Genomic DNA, 19244 nt, shown 5'->3' with positions numbered 1-19244 from the left:
ACCCTCACTGGAAAGAATTTCTTTCTAATCTCTATTCTAAATCTCCCCTGTTCCATCTCAAAGCCATTCCCCTCATCCTGGCACTCCAAGCCCGTGTCAAAAGTCCCTCCTGAGCTCTCCTGTAGCCCCCTTCAGGTACTAGAAGGCTGCTGTAAGGTCTCCCTGGAGCCTTCTCTTCTCCAGACTGTCCCCATAGTGAATGTTCTCCAGCCTTCTGATCATCTTCATGGCTTCCTCTGGACCCTCTCCAAGAGCTCAATGTCCTTCTAGTGCTAGGGGCACCAGACCTGGACACAGTGCTCCAGCTGGGGTCTCACAAGAGCAGAATAGAGGGGAAGAATCAATCTTAAAGGTCTCTTCCAACCAAAGTAATTTCTGTGACTTCTCTGGTCAGCCCTTTGCCTGTTTTAAGTCAGAGGGTACCATCCTGGAATCCTTTTCAGTGTCTGTTCTGAACTGAAACATTGCTGCAGTGTTTCCACACAGCACCTGCCTGCCTCACCATCTCTCCAGGACCTCTGCTCCTCAAGCAGAAGGTTAGTCAAGGTGAGTCATCACTACCTTTGACAAAAAGGGGGGGGTGAGCAGTGCCTGTGCTGCACTGAGGGAACTGAAAGTGCTTGCAGGGATCACAGGTGTGCAGACACACCATCCAGGGGCTGGACTCACGAGGCAGCTGCAGGAAAGTCCTCTGCTGAGGACTGGGTCTGAGACTTTGACCCTTCAGGGCCTTAAGCTGACACTACTGCAGAAATGATGTCATCTGCCAGTGCATCAGGAGATTGATTCTACCACACACGTCACTTCTGTCACCTCAGCACACAGAACTCAGCACAGCAGATAAGCAGGATCAAAGGTCCAGAACATAGGAAGTCAGCTGTCACAGCACGGGCTCACAGGATGTTAGGGGTTGGAAGGGAAATCTGGACATCATCAAGTCCAAGCCCCCTGCCAGAGCAGGACCATAGAATCCAGCACAGGTCACACAGGAACACATCCAGATGGGGCTGGAAAGTCTGCAGAGAAGGAGACTCCACAACCTCTCTGGGCAGCCTGTTCCAGTGCTCTGTGAGCCTCACACTGAAGAAGTTCCTCCTCATGTTGAGGTGGAACCTCCTGTGCTGGAGTTTCTCTCCATTGCCCCTTGTCCTATGCCAGGGTGCAAGTGAGCAGAGCCTGTCCCCTCCCTCTTGACCCCCACCCCTCAGATATTTATGAACATTGATTAAATCCCCTCACAGTCTTCTCCTCTCCAGACAGGAATCTTTACAACTCCACATCTCACAAGCTCTTTAGCCTTTCTTCTGTACTTACTGGTGGGCATTGTGCAAGTTTATCAGCTGCCACCAACTGCACGTTCAAGTGTTTGCTTTGGGACTTCCCTCGAGATTTAATCAGGCGCTGCAAAACCTGCCGAGGGGAAAGAGCAAAAGGGGAGCTTAAGAATCAGTCTTTCTCCACAAAGCTCAGACCAGCATCCCAATGGAGGATTGCCAAGTGCAGAAGCTCTCCACTGTGTTTAACAAAATGGATCAAACACTGTCCTTCAAGACAAGCACAGCCCCTCCTGAGAAGCCCCCAGTAAGCCATGCACGTTGCCCTCTGCATCATGCTTCATCCCTTGCAAGTATTTCAAATGCAAAGGGAATCACAGAACCATAGATTGGTAGGGGTTGAAGGGACTTCTGGAGGTCATTGAGTCCAACCCCCCTGCCAAAGCAGGATCACCTAGAGCAGGTCACACAGGAATGTGTCCAGATGGGTCTTGAAAGTCTCCAGAGAAGGAGATTCCACAACCTCTCTGGGCAGCCTGCTCCAAGGCTCCAGCACCCTCATAACAAACAAATTTCTCCTCATATTGAGGTGGAACCTCCTGTGTTCCAGTTTGTGCCTGTTCCCCCTTGCCCTATCACAGGACACCACTGAAAAGAACCTGGCCTCTTCTTCTTGACACCCACCCTTCAGATGTTGATAAAACTCCATGAGATCTCCTCTCAGGCTGCTCTTCTCCAGACTACCCAGCTCCAGGTGTCTCAGCCTCTCCTCATCAGACAGATGTTCCACTCCCTTCATCATCCTTGTAGCAACTGCCTGGGAGGTGGGCAAAGGGCTGCCTGTCTTCTCCAAAGCTCAGCCTAAGGTTAGGGCTTGTAAAGAGACAACCCAGACTAGCACTGTCTTGGGGTTGGGGGCTGCAAAGGGACTGCCCAAGGGAACTGGGAGCTCCAGAAAGAATCTGCTCCTCAGGAATTTGTCTGCTGAATAGGTGGATGCCTTGTCTAAGGCTCAGCCTAGGGCTAGGTGAAGGTTTAGGGCAGAAAAGATTGCATCATAGAATCATACATTCCCTGGCCAGGGCATTGATCTAAGAATTTCACTTTCTCGTCTCTTCATCTCTCTCTTAAATTTCTTCAGGTGGAGATCCCACCCTGCTCACTCCCACCTTGCCCTCCAATCCCCTCTCAAGTGCAGGTTTTTGAAGGGGGAGATGCATTACCTTTGGTGAAGACACTTTGACATGGACAATAATTGGTGCTAAAGATGTCTTGATAAGCTGGGCAGGGTGATTGATAGTGTCTGCATCCAGGACAACCAGCTGTAAGGACCTTGCCAGCTCAAAGATCCTCTCAATTTCACTCTGGACTTCAGCTGGGAAAGGAAAACAGGGGCAAGTCATTCAAGCCCAGCACTGCTTAGGCAACAAGTTCATCCCCCATTTATTTTCATAGCCTCTACCCATGCAGTGTTATGAGCCCCAGGTGTGAATTACTGTCACTTCCAGGCAAAATTTGATTACTCCAGGAGGTGTTGTTTTTTTTTTTTTTTAATAAATAATAATGCTGAGCCAATTCTGCTCCTGAAAATATAGACATCCTGTATCCCTTTATGATATCAGTGTATTGAAAGGGTGTGTAATTAAAGGCATGTTTCTCATTAACACAAGTACAGGTTCCAAACCCACATATATTCCTAGGATTCCTTATTTCAGACAGCAAGTGATGTGTGGATGTCCCTTAAGAGCTGTTTTCTTCTCAGACTGTAATTCTGGTTTACTTGTAACCCCTGTGACCTCCTGATTCTACAACCACCCAAAACTGTTGGTGTCAAAACACTGCCAGGGTTTAGTCTTTAAGAGGACACCAATGGCAACCTTCTCACCAAAGCAAGAAACAAAAGGAAAGACATTTATTTCCAGCCCAATTCTCTTCCTGGTATTCCTTGTTCTAACCCCTTCTTCATCACTCACATGCATGTGGGGAATTGTACACTGATAAAACTCAGCACAAATTGAGGCTGTCCCATGAAAAAGGGCTGAATGTCAGCAACTCACATGCCCTGAATTTGCCTAAGAGCTGTTCCACACAGCAGCACCTTCAAAGGCACAAGAAGATTTAGTGCTCACCTCTGCAGCACTTCATTCTGGGCTGCCTACCCCTGGACTAGTATGACAACTCAAGGGGAAGAGTCCTACAACCTAGGACTCTCCTTTGGTCACTTGGGATCATAGAATCATAGCATGGCTCAGGTTGGAAGAGACCTTAGAGATATCTACTCCAACTTCCCCACCATGGGCAGGGACACCTCTCAACTAGACTTGGCTGCTCAAGGCCTCATCCAAGCTGGCCTTGAACACCCCCAGGGAGGAGGCAGCCACAACCTCTCTGGACATCCTGTGCCAGAGTCTCAGCACCCTCACACTTAAGAACTTCTTCCTAAGCTCCAGTCTAACCCTGCTCTACCTCAGCTTCAAACCCTTCCCCCTTGTCCTGTCTCTAGACACCCTCGTGAAAAGTCCCTCTGCAGCCTTCCTGTAGGATCCCTTCAAGTACTGGAAGGCAGCATTAAGGTCCCCCTGGAGTCTTTTCTGTTTCCCCAGGCTGAACACCCCCAGCTCCCTCAGCCTATCCTCACAACAGAGGTTCTCCAGCCCTTGGATCATCCTTGTGGCCTCCTCTGGACTCGCTCCAGTAGCTGTGAGTCCTTCTTATGCTGGGGACACCAGAACTGGATGCAGTGTTGGAGGTGAGATCTCAGCAGGGCAAAGGGGCAGAATTCCCTCTCCTGCCCTGCTGCCAGACACTTCGGTTTAAGAGCTTTTTCTTCCTCAGGAGTCTGATAATCAACCTCTCCTATCTCCTAGGGTGGTGTTCCAGGCTACTGGCACCCCTGAATTTCCACCCTTGTGAAAGAAATACATCAGGCCAGTATAGCCCAGCAGTCATGAGGAAAAGTAGGAAGACCCAGAGTCTCATGGGTCATGCTAGGCAGCAAAATTAAGCTGTATCTCTCCAACATTAAATACAAACCCAGTCCCAGGGTCAAGAATGTGTTTTCTTCTTGGCTGGCCAAACAGCTGTCATGCTGTTTGCTGTAGCCCAGCTCAGGTAACTGCTTCAGGAGAAGCTCACACAGCACACTGTGCTCTGCTGCCCTTCCCTTGCCTGTCTCCCACCTGAGCATGTGCAATCCAGAATGACAGATGAAACTGCTGCAGGCACATTTAAAATTGCAGACCTGATGACATCTTGGAGGCTGAAACCCTGACACCTTCCCTCCAGTAGGTCCCCATGCTCAGAAAGCCACCTGTGCCAGCGTCTTACCCAAACTGGATCTCGTGTTTGACCTCTCAATTATTGCCCTCTTGCTTGGATTATTTAGAACAGACCTCTTAGCAAGAGAAATGTCAGCTGTCACTCTGGTTATTGATATCCTAGGAGCAAGAGGAGAGGAGAGAACAAAACCACAGCAGTCAGACTGGCAGTGCACCAGGCATGATTTACAGCCACATTCCGTTCCAAAGTGCAAAGGCAATAAAACACAACTCCCAGATGGTTTACAGCTGAGTTATGTCAGCATTAAACAACAACTGAAAGGAAATGCTGCAGAACTGGGAAGCATTTTCTGCTCCCTGCACTACTCCAGACGACTCTGCCATAGAGAATCTGCTCTTCTACTTCATGCATTAGCTAACTTTTCTCCTCCCCAACTCACTCATCTCCTCCGTGAATTTACACACAAGTGAAGTGAGTCGTGGAGCACAGAGAACAGCAGAGCCATGACAGGAACAGCACTTCCCAGGTAGTTAAAGCACTGATTAAAGCTGACATTGCTGAGAGGTGAGGAAGGGCCACGTTTGGCCAGCTGAGCAAACCATGTCACTCATATCTAAAGTGCCTGTGAATCACTGAACAGAGCTGCTGGCTTTGGGAGTCTGGTCCTCTCTTCTTTTCCAGACAGGGAGCTGGAGCTGATGGGCTACAGGACTTGGCTTGTGGTTTAAGAAAAGAGAACAGTGAGTTGCACCACAGCTACCTGTACTGCTGGAGCCTCCTCTTTAACCTAAGGAAGCTTTTTTAACTCAATCTGTCAGCGAGCTGACGAGAGATAAAAGGTTGTAAAACAAAGACCACAAAATCACTTCACATAAATCCATTTAGGAGGAGTGTGATGAGCCAAAGAGCCATGAATAATGAAAAGAAAGCAAGCTGGAAATGACTAGCAGCTGTTCCACAGAACCTAAGATTTATGCAGCTCTAAGTGAAATGATCAGAGGGAGGGTTAAAAAGAAGTGCAAGCATTTCTGTATGTAAATCATTGCCAGAACATACAGCAGAGTATAAATGAGTTTTGAAATGGGAGAAATTCATCAGTCATGGGCTGGGGGTGATGATAAAACAGTGGTGCTGAGCACTCTTCCTGCTCAGGGAGCTCCTGGATCTTTGACTGCTGGAATCAGAGACATGTACAGAGGATGGACCACAAAAGCTCAGCTGCTGTGCCAGATACTAGCAGTGTTTCATCCTCCCTGAGGAAGCAGCAGTCCTAAATACCCCTGCTGCTGAAAGATGTTGAGAATCAAACATGCCTCTGCTCTGTTTTGTCTGCACAGTGTCTAGAGTCAGCCTGGGTCTGTGCAAGAGTGATTAAACACAATGCACTTAGCACTGATGCCTCAGAGCCTCTGCAGCAGCCAGCCCTGGAATGCCCTCTGCCAGCCAAGCTTCAGCAGGCTCCTTTGAGCAGGCACTGCACAGCCCTCAGGCCTTCCTTTGCTTCACTGGCCAGAGGAGGATGTTGCAGTGACAAAAGGAGGAGCTGACAGAAGCCAAGTGTGTTAAGAGGCAGGGAAGGATCCCTGCTAGCTCGTATCTTACTGAAGGCTTCTGTAAAACTCCTGCTTGGACACTCCTTTTCCTTTGTGGTAAGGTGGTGGACCTGGCACAAAATTGCAGAAGACAGACAGGGCAGAAGGGAAGGAGGAAGGCGGAAGGGAAGGAGGAAAGCGGAAGGGAAGGAGGAAGGCGGAAGGGAAGGAGGAAGGCGGAAGGGAAGGAGGAAGGCGGAAGGGAAGGAGGAAGGCGGAAGGGAAGGAGGAAGGCGGAAGGAAGGGAAGGAGGAAGGCGGAAGGGAAGGAGGAAGGCGGAAGGGAAGGAGGAAGGCGGAAGGGAAGGAGGAAAGCGGAAGGGAAGGAGGAAAGCGGAAGGGAAGGAGGAAGGCGGAAGGGAAGGAGGAAGGCGGAAGGGAAGGAGGAAGGCAGAAGGGACAGAGGAAAGCAGAAGGGATGGAGGAAATCAGAAGGGAAGGAGGAAAGCAGAAAGAAGAGAGGAGAAAGAGTGCAAAGCTGTAAGTGTTGGCAGTTAGGGGCCTGAAAAGAAATTTCACTCATTTTTCTCATTACTCAGAGCTACAGCCAATGGCATCAGCTTCCTTGTGGCACTGAGCTTCTCAGCACTGAAATTTCATACTGGTACCTGAGCTCACTGCCAGCACTGCTGATGGCAAGAGGATGGCCAAAACGTATCTCACCCCAGGCAGGATCTCTCCCTTTAACCCTCTGTGCACACTGGGGGCATGCTGAGGGTAGAGAGGGAAGAGCCAGGCAAGGAGCACTCCTGCCTCCATCAGGCTGAGCTGCCAAAAGAGGTGCATCTAAGTGTGCTTTACACTGATCATCACTGACACTGCCCCTTGCTGGGAGAGGATCTGAGCAATGCTCAGCAAGAGCTAAAGGAGCTGTGGGGGGCAAGGGGCTGTAGCCTGACTCTTGTCTGTGAATCCCAGTCACCGGCCAAGGGGCACTGGGCACAAACTGGAACCCAGGAGGTTCCATCTGAAGATGAGGAGAAACTTCTTTGGTGTGAGGGTGCTGGAGCCCTGGAGCAGGCTGCCCAGAGAGGTTGTGGAGTCTCCTTCTCTGGAGAGCTTCCAAACCCACCTGGCCATTGTGAACCTGGGCAAGCTGCTGTGGGTGCCCTGCTTTAGCAGGGGGTTTGAAGTGGATGATCTCCTGAGGTCCCTTCCAACCTCCACCATGCTGGGACTGTGGGATTTTATCACTGTTTTTAGGCACTGCTGATCTTTGTGGATCAGGCTGGAGCTGAGTACATTCTCATAGAGGGTATAACAATATACCTCAGGAAGGATATATCCATAGCAATCACAGTGTGACAACTGGAGATGACTTATCACTTCCAGTTGCCATGGTTTCCTATCAAAAACAAGCACTCTCAGTTACCAGCAGCATATGCAAAGCTGACAGACACATGCCAACAGCTGGAAGGGAACAGATGCTGTGCTTCTGTACCTACTCCTAACGGAAAGGGACACTCTGGAGCTCAAGCAGCAGAACCAGAGCAATCCCAGTGCTCAGGAGTGGGGACAGGAGGCAGTGACAGGAGCCAAGAAGAGCTCAGAGCAATGACAAATTTACACTGCAGGCTGCCACATACAGGGCTTCATCTGTCAGCTTTTTGATCCATCACTGTGTTTGGAGGATCTGCTAGAAATACTTGAGCTGGACAATTAAAAAGAGGGCAGGAGAGAAGATCTTTCACATGCCAGCTGGATCATTAAATGTTTTGTCTGAGCTTTTTGTGGGTTAGTTCATAGGTTCATAGAATGGTTTGGGTTGGAAGGCACCTTCAAGATCATCCACTTCCAACCCCCTGGCCATGGGCAGGGACACCTCCCACCAGCCCAGGTTGCTCAAGGCCTCATCCAACCTGGCCCTGAGCACCTCCAGGGAGGGGGCATCCACACCCTCCCTGGGCAACCTGTTCCAGTGTCTCCCCACCCTCACTGTAAAGAATTTCTTCCTAATCCACAGTCTGAATATGCCCTCCTCAACCTTCAATCCATCCCCTCCATGACAGTCCAGCACTGTCATCTCCTCACTGCACCCCAAAAGACCACAAATTCTACTCCACCTCCTCTAAACAACACAGACACTGATTTTCACTGCCCTAGTCTCCATGTTTTAGTTATCTCCAAGCCTGAACTAGCTAGCACAGTGCCAGCTCCTCTTCCCAGTTAGAATATACTGAACTGGGATGAAAGAAGGGCAGTATATCCAAAGATGGAGTAGAAACCTACATCTACTGAATATCCAAAGATGGAGTAGAAACCTACAGCTCCTGAATATCCAAAGATGGAGTAGAAACCTACAGCTACTGAATAACTTGAGTAGAAGGGTGGAGATGTTGTGGACCAAGCCTGTGTTCCTAGCAAAGAAATTCAAATTATCCTTCTCACAGCTCATCAGGAAATATTATGCATGTTCCAGATGAACAAGATTCATAGAATGCTTTGGGTTGGAAGAGACCTTCAAAATCATCCAGTGCAAACCTCCCTATCCTGAACAGGGACACCTCCCACTAGCCCAGGTTGCTCAAGGCCTCATCCAACCTGGCCTTCAACACCTCCAGAGAGGAGGCATCCACAGCCTCCCTGGGCAACCTGTTCCAGTGTCTCACCACCCTCACTGGGAAGACTTTCTTCCTAATCTATGATTCTATGAATTTCCAGTCTAAATCTGCCCTCCTCATCTTTTCATCTTGATTTCTCCTCTAACTTCAGGCTGGAAATCCCAGAGGCAGGATGATTCCCATTATAACAAAGAAATCCTACCACAGACACAGCAGATGTGAAGACACATGCACTTCTAGTCATACATTAGCCATGTTCCACCTCACAGCCAGCTGCATTTCAGTGTTGACACAAAGCCAGTGGTGAACATGCATCAATCTGCTTGCATTAAAACAAAAAGAAACCACTGAAATGTTAGGGGAAAAAAAAAACACAACAAAAAAAAAAAAAAGCATGAAAAGGACAGTGTTTCTCACCTCCCATCAAACCTGTGCTTCAGGAAGTCAAAGAGAGCTTTCTGCATCATGTCTGTCACCTTTGCAGAGGTGAGGAAGATTGAAGAGGAAGGATTGACAGGGAGAAAAAGAAGTCAAAAGTAAGAAGAGAGGTGAGCAGAAGGTTAAGGCCACTGCCAACAACCAATACCTGCTGCAGGTAGCAGTCACTGGGTTTCCATGCTCTTGGCAGCAGGCTTTGTAATAAACACCTGCAAGTTTTCTGACTCATTCTCCAACCTGCAGAACGTGGGGGGGTGTGTGAGAGCTGTCACTCTGCTCTTGTCTTGACTTGCTCTGAGGTATCAGAAGACACCTCACCACCTTCCACAGCAACACCATTCCCAACAGGCTTTAGAATGTGCCAGAAGCATTGGGGCTGTTGGGGTTGAACAGATCACTTGTTTGGTTGGTTGGTTGGGTTTTTTTTCCCTACAGTAACATGATTAGACCTGGCTCAAAACTTGGGATACAAGATTTGTAATGTTGGGTGTTGAACAGCAAAACCCTTCTCAGAGGGGCCAACAAGCAGAAAAAAAACTAATGAATGCTTCCATTCCTGTACAAGAGAAAAAGGCTGAGAGAGGCTGAGCTTTGTCATCTGCTTTACTGAGGGAGCTCTTTGTCCTCTGCAGGACAACTCAGGCTGACACCTATTATCTGCTAGTCTAGACAGGAACTTCATCAAAGCCCCCAAGCCTCTGGCAGTTCATTTCTCCTAGGCTGTCTTTCAAAATGCTTCTTGCAGAATTTACACAGAAACAAAAAGCCTCTCCAGGTGCAGAGGTTTGTGTTAACAAAAAGCTTCTATCCCCTCCAACCTTGAGAGTGCCTTGGCAAATTAATTTGTGGTGCATCACCATCAGCCTCAAGAGGTGAAGTTTACTCCTGGCAAGAAACATCACCATAACATGAAAGGGCAGAGAGCAGGACATGAAATACCAAAGTCCTGCTTTGCTAACCTACACTTCCAATCATTCTTAACAGAACCACAATGTTAACAGACTCACAGAACTCATACAATGGTTTGGGTTGGAAAGAACCTTAAAGATCATCTAATTCCAGCCTTCTGCCATGGACAGGGACACCTCCTACTAAGGCAGCTTATTCAAGGCCTCATCCACCCTGGCTTTGAACACTTCCAGGCTTGGAGCCTCCACAACTTCTCTGGGCAACCTGTTCCAGTGCCTCACCACACACTAGGGGAAGAATTTCATAGAAGCACAGAACTGTTGAGGTTGGAAGAGACCTTTGAGATCATCAAGTCCAGCCCCTCAGCAAGAGCTCACAATCCCACTCCTACTGCTAAGCTACCATCACCAAACCACATCCCTCTGCACCACACCCAAGAGCCTTTGAAACACCTTGTTGTGAAGTTGCAGAAAGGACCATTCCAACCTGTTGAATGATACCCTTTAAAGTGCTTCCAACATTAAGCTACTCTAAGTGTAGCTTTGATTTTTCTGTTCCTGTTCATTCAGTTCCTCATTTAGCCCAACACTTAACAGATGGTTAAGTTCACCACAATGCCCTGCTAGAAGCTTGTGCTCTTTTAGCACACTCATTTCACTCTACAGCAGACCTGAAAAATGGGTGTCCTGTTCATCTGTGCCTGTTACCACAACTGCTTCCACCCCCAAACTCATTAAGAAGAGTTATTAAAGATTTCTTTACATATCTATTTCAGTTAATTCATCATAGAATGTTAGGGGTTGGAAGGGACCTCCAGAGATCATTGAGTCCAACCCCCCTGCAAAGCAGGACCAAAGAAAGCTTAAATAAAGGTCTGGAAAAGCTGCTGAAATAATCCTCATCAGTTTCAGGTGCTGGAGAACAAAATTGAACATGCTGCAATAGTCCAGCTACTTCATAGAATTACTAGGGTTGGAAAAGACCTCTAAGATCAAGTCCAACCTTCTCCCCAGCACCTCCATGACCAGTAGACCATATCCCAAAGTGCCACGTCCACATGTTTTATGGACACCTCCAAGGATGGTGACTCCCTGGGCAGCCTGTTCTAGTGCCTGACCACTCTTTGCAGGGAAGAAATTGTTCCTAAACTTCCCCTGGTGCAGCTTGAGTTCCTTTGCCGACTCTGAGGTTCTTGGGAAGATGTTTTTACAAGTGAAAACAGGAGAATAGTAGGGAAGCTTCTCCTAAATTTTTGCTGATTGGCTCAAAGTGTGTGCTAGCTTGGCTAAAATTTTACATTTGAATAGGACTGCTCCAGCTTTGCTTGCAGCAGACACAAATCCTCTGTGTCTTGACTTGCACTGTAGCATCAGAGGATACCTCACCACCTTCCACAGCTACACCATTCCCACCAGGCTTCAGAACCTGTCAGAAACATTGGGACCCTGACTTGATTTGATGAAGAGTTACTGTACTGGCAAGAGTGGATGTGTTCTGTGTTTAAAGCAGTCAAACACAAAGATGAGCAGGACACTGGAACAGGTTGTCCAGGGAGGTTGTGGATGCTCCCTCCCTGGAGGTGGTCAAGGCAAGGCTGGATGAGGCCTTGAGCACTATGGAGCTTGGTGTGATAGGATGAGGGGCAATTTAGACTAGAGATTAGGAAGAAATTCTTTACAGTGAGGGTGGTGAGACACTGGAACAGGTTGTCCAGGGAGGTTGTGGATTCCCCCTCCCTGGAGGTGTGCAAGGCCAGGCTGGATGAGGCCCTGAGCAGCCTGGGCTAATGGCAGGTGTCCCTGCCCATGGCCAGGGGGATTGGAACTGGATGATCTTGAAGGTCCTTTCCAACCCAAACCATTCCAAGAATCTATGTTACCTACCCTTCAACAGCTACTGTTGAAAGATGGAAAAAAAATCCATCTGGTGCCTCACCCAAAGGGTGCAAAGTGCTCTTAGTTCTTATATAACATTTTGGGGAATGATTTCAGCTCACTTTAAATTATCAGAAACCAGGTGCACTGCTCCCCCACACTGAATGGATAAAGGTTGTAGGTATTTCTTCACCTTTGGAGAAGCAAATTCCTCCCTGTGAGAGTGGTGAGGCACTGGCACAGGCTGCCCAGAGATGCTGTGGAGGCTCCAAGCCAGGTTGGATGGGGCCTTGAACAAGCTGATCTAGTAGGAGGTGTCCCTGCCCAGGGCAGGGGAGGTGGAACTAGATGATCTTTAAGGTTCCTTCCAACTCAAAGCATTCTATGGCAAGAAAATACTCAATTACAAATCCCTGGAATACTTACCTCATAGCCTTTTAGTGATGGTCCCACCAAGACAACAGGTCTCATTGATGGCACTACATCATATGGGGGAATGTGTTCTGTCTAGAAGAAGAAAACAACCCTTCAGATCATTAATCAGAGATGATCCACAGGAAAATCCTAGGAATTACGTATTAGAATTAAAGGGAAATGAAACACAAGTACTACTTACCACTTTTTGTTTCTGCTTTGCTAAAAGACCAAATGAGAACTTGGTTAACAACCAGACCACAACTTGCAACCCCAAACCCCTTTCTTCAACCACTTTTTTGGATTTCTCTCAGTGGACCTCTTTTTTGTTCACCCCACTGTAAACTGGTCATTCATTCCATCTGGGGGCAGCTGCTGCTTTTCCTGGGGTTCTTTCCCAATCCCTTAACAACTCCCACATGTCTAGAAATAGATGTCTGCCACACATCCCCTCCTCTGCAGGCAAGCACTTCCCTGTCAGATGTCTTAGCAAGTCAGCACAGGGGGGAAACCTGCATTCTTCATCTGCCAGTTGTAAATGAGGGATCAGAAACAGCAAAGAGCTTCCTGAAATAACTTCCTGTCTTACCTGTGGAAGTAGGTGTGGCTCGAAATGTGCCAGAAACCATTTCTCCAAGACTTGAAGAAGAATTGCCACTTGATTTCCTGTGGTAGCAGAAAGAGCCTCATTAACACCCAGCACCCAGACATGCTCACCTGGTAGGCTTTAGGCAGCAGCTAGGAGAAACCTCCCTGTGAGAAAAATGGTTTGGAACTGGAGCAGGGTAGGCTTAGGCTGGACATTAGGAGGAAGTTCTTCAGAAGGAGAGTGGTGGAACACTGGAACATGTTGCCCAGGGCTGTGGTTGAGGCCCCATCCCTGAAAACATTCAAGACAAGACTTGATGTGGCCTTGGGAAGCCTGATCTAGCTGGAGGTGTCTCTGCTGATTGCAGAGAGGTTTGACAAGATGACCTTTGAGGATCCCTTCCAACCTGATCCAATGTGCGAATCTGTGTTCAAGAAATGAGTGGACATGGCCATGGTGGTGTTAGGTTGAAGGCTGGACTCAAGGCTCTTAGAGGGCTTTTCCAACCCAAACAATTCTATGATTCTAAATCAGACATTCAAGGAAAGTCCTCAACCACATTCATGCTACCAGGAAGCTGTTTCTGAAGTGAGAGAAACTTTTGGGAAACCAAAGGATCAGTCACTGAATTGATCTCCAGGTCTTGGAAGAGCTACTAAAGGCTATGAGAGTAGAACAGGTTCCACTACAGGCTGAGCAAAGCTCTCCTGTGATCTCCCCCTCTACTCTGCCTTGCTGAGACCACATCTGGAGTACTGTGTCCAGATCTGGGGTCCCCAGTTCAAGAGGGAGAGGGATAAACTAGAGAGAGTCCAACAGAAGCACAAAGGATGATGAAGGGACTGGAACATCTATTTGATGAAGAAATCCTGAGAGACCTGGGGCTGTTTAGCCTGGAGAAGACTGAGAAGAGATCTTATCAATATCTATAAATATCTGAGGGGTGGGTGTCAGGAGGAAGAGGCCAGGCTCTTTTCAGTGGTGTCCTGTGATAGGACAAAGTGGAATGGATACAAATTGGAACAGAGGAAGTTCCACCTCAACGTGAAAAGAAACTTCTTTAATGGGAGGGTGCTGAAGCCCTGCAGCAGGCTGCCCAGAGAGGTTGTGGAGTCTCCTTCCCTGGAGACTTTCAAGACCCTTCTGGATGTCTTCCTGTGTGACCTGCTCTAGGTGATCCAGCTTTAGCAGGGGGGTTGGACCCAATGATCTTCAGAGGTTCCTTTCAACCCCTACCATTCTATGATTCTATGATCAGCCTGTGGGCTGGGAAATGCAGCAGCTCTCGTCATAGACATCTGCCAAACTCAGAGGGCACAGTGCAGCTCTGCAGGACATCCCCCACCCAGCACTGCTCTGTCTCACTGGGTCTCTGTGGCAGCAGATGGGGCACATCTCTTGGGAAGTTTGGGCTCTTCACTGGTGGTTTAAATAACTTCTGTTGTGTCACCACAGCGGTGTAAGGAGCTCCTTTGTCCATTCACTCTACTTCCCTGCTTCCAGCCAGGCAGTTGTGGATGTCCCATCCCTGGAAGCATTCAGAACCAGGCTGCACAGGGCCTTGAGCAACCTCATCTTTTGGCAGGCCCATAGCAGGGGGTTGGAACTAGATGATCTTGACAGTGCCCTTCCAACCCAACCCATTTCATGAGTCTGTGATTCTGCCCTCTTCTCCCTGTGTGCTGCACCCAGCAGAAGTGCTTATACAGCAAACCCACAGCGGACTGGAACAGGAAACTGGTCTGGGGAGGGGGAAGACGTGAGGTGACTCAGCTCTAACTCAGTTCATTGCACAAGCAGCTGAGAAGACAGGAGGAGGACTCAGGGTGGGAAGGACTGATGAAGCAACCTGATTACTGCAGGTGGCACAGTCCCGTGGTACAATCCATGTCTTCAGCACCATATTTAGGACTTTTCATCACGCAGTCTGACCAGCCAGAGGGGACGATCACTGCCCTGGTCCTGCTGGCCACACCATCGCTGATCCAGGCCAGGATGCTGGTGGCCTTCCTGGCCACACTGCTGGCTCATCTTAGCTGCTGTCAACCAGCATCCCCAGGCCCACTGGGCAGTTTCCAGCCACTCTGCACCAAGCCTGGAGCGTTCATGGGGTTGCTGTGACCCAAATGCTTTGTTGAACCTCATCTCATTGGCCTTGGCCCATTAATCCAGCCTGGCCAAATCCCTTTGCAGAGCCTTCCTACCCTCCAGCAGACCAACACTGCCACCCAATCTGGTGTCATCTGCAAACTTACTGAAGGAGCCTGGATCCCCTGATAAAAATGTTAATGAGAACTGGCCCCAGCACTGAGCCCTGGGGAATTTCTCTAATCTGCTGTATCTCAAACATATCCTAAAGAGCACCCTAAATATTCTGTTAGTGTCCATCTCTCTGCACTGGATAACCTTCTTGCTGGACCACTGGCTTCCTCTGAAACTACTTCAAAGCAATCTAGAAAAAAAGCAGAGTTAATGCTGTTCAATCACTCTAAAAACATTTCCCCAGCTGCTTTCTACTCCAAATGGTTCCTGACCTTGATGAAGTCTATCTATTCATGTGCCAGTTCCCTGACAGTGCTACACAGCCTAAATGATGCTCCTCTCACTGCTATCTATTAGGTCCAGATTCAATTGGCTCACCTCTCTTTACTCTGCAGTATCAAAGGGTTTGTTCTCCTTCTTATCCGGGTGGAGATTTTGTTTTCAGTTATCTGGAATAACACACTAGGAGTAATGGAATTGGAAGAGAATGGGAAAAGTATTTTGGGTATTGAGCCAACAGGAGAGTGATTTCAGTGTCCAAACTGATGAGAAATCAGTTTTACTTCCCAGACCTGTTCATATTCCTTCAGGGACTTGCAATCCCCAGCTCCAGCAGTGTGGAGACACAGAATGGTCAGGCTGGATGATGAAGAATGAAAGAAATTGAGAGTCAAAGCTCATCTCTGTAAAGTTTGAAATGTCTGGGTTTGTCCAAAATGGGAAGAAAGACAAGAAATAAGAAAGCTCCACAGCCAGGAGAAGAGCAGCCCCACAGGGGATCTGATCAGTGCTGATCACAGATTCACAGATTGCATTGGATTGGAAGGGACTCTTGAAGGTCATCTTGTCCATCTTGATGAAGAGCTAAAAGGTTGGAAGTAAGAGGATGGGGCCAGATTCTTGTCAGTGGTGCCCAGTGACAGGACAAGTGGCATCCACCTGAAGATGAGGAGAAAATTCTTTGGTGTGAAGGTGCTGGAGGCCTGGAGCAGGCTGCCCAGAGAGGTTGTGAAGCCTCCTTCTCTGGAGAGTTTCCAAACCCACCTGGCCATTGTGATCCTGGGCAAGCTGCTGTGGGTGCCCTGCTTTAGCAGGGAAGTTGGACTGGATGATCTCCAGAGGTCCCTTTCAATGTCCACTATGGGATAATGGTTGGGAAAAGGTCTGGCAACCTTTAACCACCAAGCTGACTTAATCCCCTGAGGCCATCAAACTCTCTAGCCCTTCAAACCCTTCTGCCATCACCACTCTTGCTGCTTTACTGATCTTTCCTAAAGTCAACACAGATCCTTTTCTGCTTTCTCACCATCAGTACCTAATACATCTATGCTCTGCAAATACATATTTTCATTTAGGAGTCCAGATCAAGCACTCCTCCAGCTTCACTGCAATAAAAGAGAATCCCAGTGACCTTGGAAGAGGCCTCCAAGATCATCAAGTCCAACCCTATCTAATCAACCAGACCATGGCACTAAGTGCCTCATCCAGTCTCTTCTTAAACACCTCCAGGGATGTTGACCCCACCACCTCCCTGGGCAGCACATTCCAATGGACAATCTCTCTTTCACTGAAGAACTTCTAAGACCCAAGCCTAAACTTCCCCCTGCACAGCTTGAGACTGTGTCCTCTCGTTCTGTTGCTGGTTGCCTGGGAAAAGAGATCAACCCCCACCTGGCTACAACCACCCTCCAGGTAGTTGTAGAGAGCAATATCAGGTAGTGACAGGACTGGGGGGAATGGAATAAAGCTGGAAGTGGGGAGATTCAGACTGGATGTGAGGAAGAAGTTCTTCCCCATGAGAGTGGAGAAATGGGTTGTCCAGGGAGGTGGTTGAGGCCCCATCCCTGGAGGTGTTTAAGGCCAGGCTGGATGAGGCTCTGGCCAGCCTGATCTAGTGTGAGGTGTCCCTGCCCATGGCAGGGGGATGGAACTGGATGATCCTTGTGGTCCCTTCCAACCCTGACTGATTCTATAAGGTCTCCCCTGAGCCTCCTCTTCTCCAGGCTAAAATCCCCCAGCTCCCTCAGCCTCTCCTTACAGGGCTTGTGCTCCAGACCCCTCCCCAGCTTTGTTGCTTTACTTGAAATGAGTGTGTGGAGTCAGAACTGGTTTGGCACTCTTCGGCAAGGCAGCAGCACATGGTAATTTTAGGTTACGCCTTTAAAATGTTTTACAGGATCTTGAACAGAAAGTAGTAAAATGTAAATAAATCACTGTTGGGTGTAGAAAGCAAAATACTGAGAGTTCTAAACAATCTCTTTGGAGAGATAAGGAACTTCAGCCCACCACACAGCACTCTTACCCTCCATGGAACCGTCCTCTCTTCTGCTCCTGCTGGATGCGGATGTTCTCCAGCCGCAGTGGGCTTGGAATGAAGCCAATCTCGCAGCCCTCCTTCACCAGCCTTCCTATCCACCAGTCATTGTTGTATTTCTGGAACACACAAAGGTTACTGGCTTCAGCTCCAAGCTCTCCCTGGCCAAAACACCCTTATTTCATTAGCCACCATCCTCCGCTCCACCTTGACCAAGGAAATCAAGGAGTGGTGCTCCCCAGGGGTCCGGACTGGGTCCAGTCTTATTCAACATCCTCCTCGATGACCTGGGTGAGGGGGGAGAGTGTCCCCTCAGCCACTTTGCTGAGGATACCACACTGGGAGGAGTGGCTGACACCCCACCAGGCTGTGCTGCCATTCAGGCCCAGACAGGCTGGAGAGCTGGGCAGAAGGGAACCTCCTGAGGTTCAACCAGGGCAAGAGTAGAGTTTTGCACCTGGAGAAGATTAAACCCCTGCACCAGTACAGGTGAGGGGCTGACCTGCTGGAAAGAAGCTCCATGGAGAAGGACCTTGGAGTCCTGGTGGACAGTAAGTTATTCATGGGACAGCAATGCGCCCCTGTGGCCAACAAAGCTGATGGTCTCCTGGCCTTTGTAACCTACATTTTCTGTGGCCATGCTGGCTTCTCAACTGCCCCAACACATCCTGCTGTGACTTTTCCTCTGGTGTCACCAACTAAGATGATTTAATGAGACAAACCAACTTCTGGTAAACCAAAGACACCAAACTACCTCATATCAGCCATATAAAGCAGTGAAACATATCAAAGATCATGGAATGGTTTGGGTTGGAGAGGACCTTCAAGATCATCTAGTTCCAACCCCCCTGCCATGGGCAGAGTCACCTTCCCCTAGCCCAGGTTGCTCAAGGTCTTGTCCAACCTGGCCTTGAACACCTCCAGGGAGGAGTCATCCATGACCTCCCTGGGCAACCTGTCCAGTGTCTCACCACCCTCAGTGGAAGAATTTCTTCCCAGAAAATAAAAGTAATTTCCTAGAACATAGAGACACCTTCAGATCACCATCAAACTCATTATTATTGGTTTCTTGTCAGATTTAATTGTCTACACCAAAGATCACTATCACCACCAGCACAGCCACGTTTCCTTCCTCCTTTCCAGGATGTTAACACCATGTTGACCCTTTGTAACAGGTTGGTGTGGTGGAAAAGCTCTACAAACACCCCTCTAGAAACTCAAATAAAGACAAATCAAAGCTCTCCAAGATAAAAGAGAAAACTTGTTAGCTCCAGCAGGAAACCAAAGGTTGTGACACCTCTCCACAAACAAGGTTTTTATAGGTCAGCCTAGGAGGAGCTGAACTCTTTGGAGACTTGGAATTCTAAATTTATGACAGAGAAAGAAAAAATCCCCTTTAGGAAGAAACCTGAACAAATCCCTGAAAGTATGATAGTGATTTTCCTCATTAACCTTTATTAGCAGCTAGTTTGCTGCATTATTGAAAGCCTGGCCCAACCTGAATGATGGGAAGCTGGAAAGTGATAGCTGCTCTATAAAGTCCCTCTCCAGCTCTCCTGTAGCCCACTTCAAATAGTGGAAGGAATCCAATGGATTTGTGGATCCAGTATCACAGTAATGATATCTATCATCATTAGCAACATTTCCATCAACCTTTGAGGTCTCTGTTCTTCATGCTGGTAGGATTCTGGTTCTGAGAATGCCAGGAAGCAAAGCCTGATGTTGTGCCAGGGGAGGTC

At 48.4% G+C, this 19244-nt stretch overlaps 1 protein-coding gene across 1 annotated transcript in view; it reads right to left on the bottom strand.

Annotated features, from left to right (window-relative positions):
* The window catches only part of CACNB4 (calcium voltage-gated channel auxiliary subunit beta 4), a 111996-nt gene that overhangs the window by 10726 nt on the left and 82026 nt on the right, over positions 1 to 19244 (bottom strand). Inside the window, exons 5-12 of the mRNA XM_054381447.1 lie at positions 17494 to 17624; positions 12930 to 13006; positions 12543 to 12562; positions 12353 to 12433; positions 9123 to 9181; positions 4602 to 4711; positions 2498 to 2649; positions 1315 to 1410 (exon numbers count right to left, since the gene is read on the bottom strand). Coding sequence (XP_054237422.1) covers positions 1315 to 1410; positions 2498 to 2649; positions 4602 to 4711; positions 9123 to 9181; positions 12353 to 12433; positions 12543 to 12562; positions 12930 to 13006; positions 17494 to 17624 — 726 coding nt within the window. The remainder of the gene's footprint in view (positions 1 to 1314; positions 1411 to 2497; positions 2650 to 4601; positions 4712 to 9122; positions 9182 to 12352; positions 12434 to 12542; positions 12563 to 12929; positions 13007 to 17493; positions 17625 to 19244) is intronic.

This window comes from Indicator indicator, chromosome 5 (assembly GCF_027791375.1).
Source record: "Indicator indicator isolate 239-I01 chromosome 5, UM_Iind_1.1, whole genome shotgun sequence".
Classification (NCBI taxonomy): domain Eukaryota; kingdom Metazoa; phylum Chordata; class Aves; order Piciformes; family Indicatoridae; genus Indicator; species Indicator indicator.
This window is presented reverse-complemented; position numbering and strand designations above follow the sequence as displayed.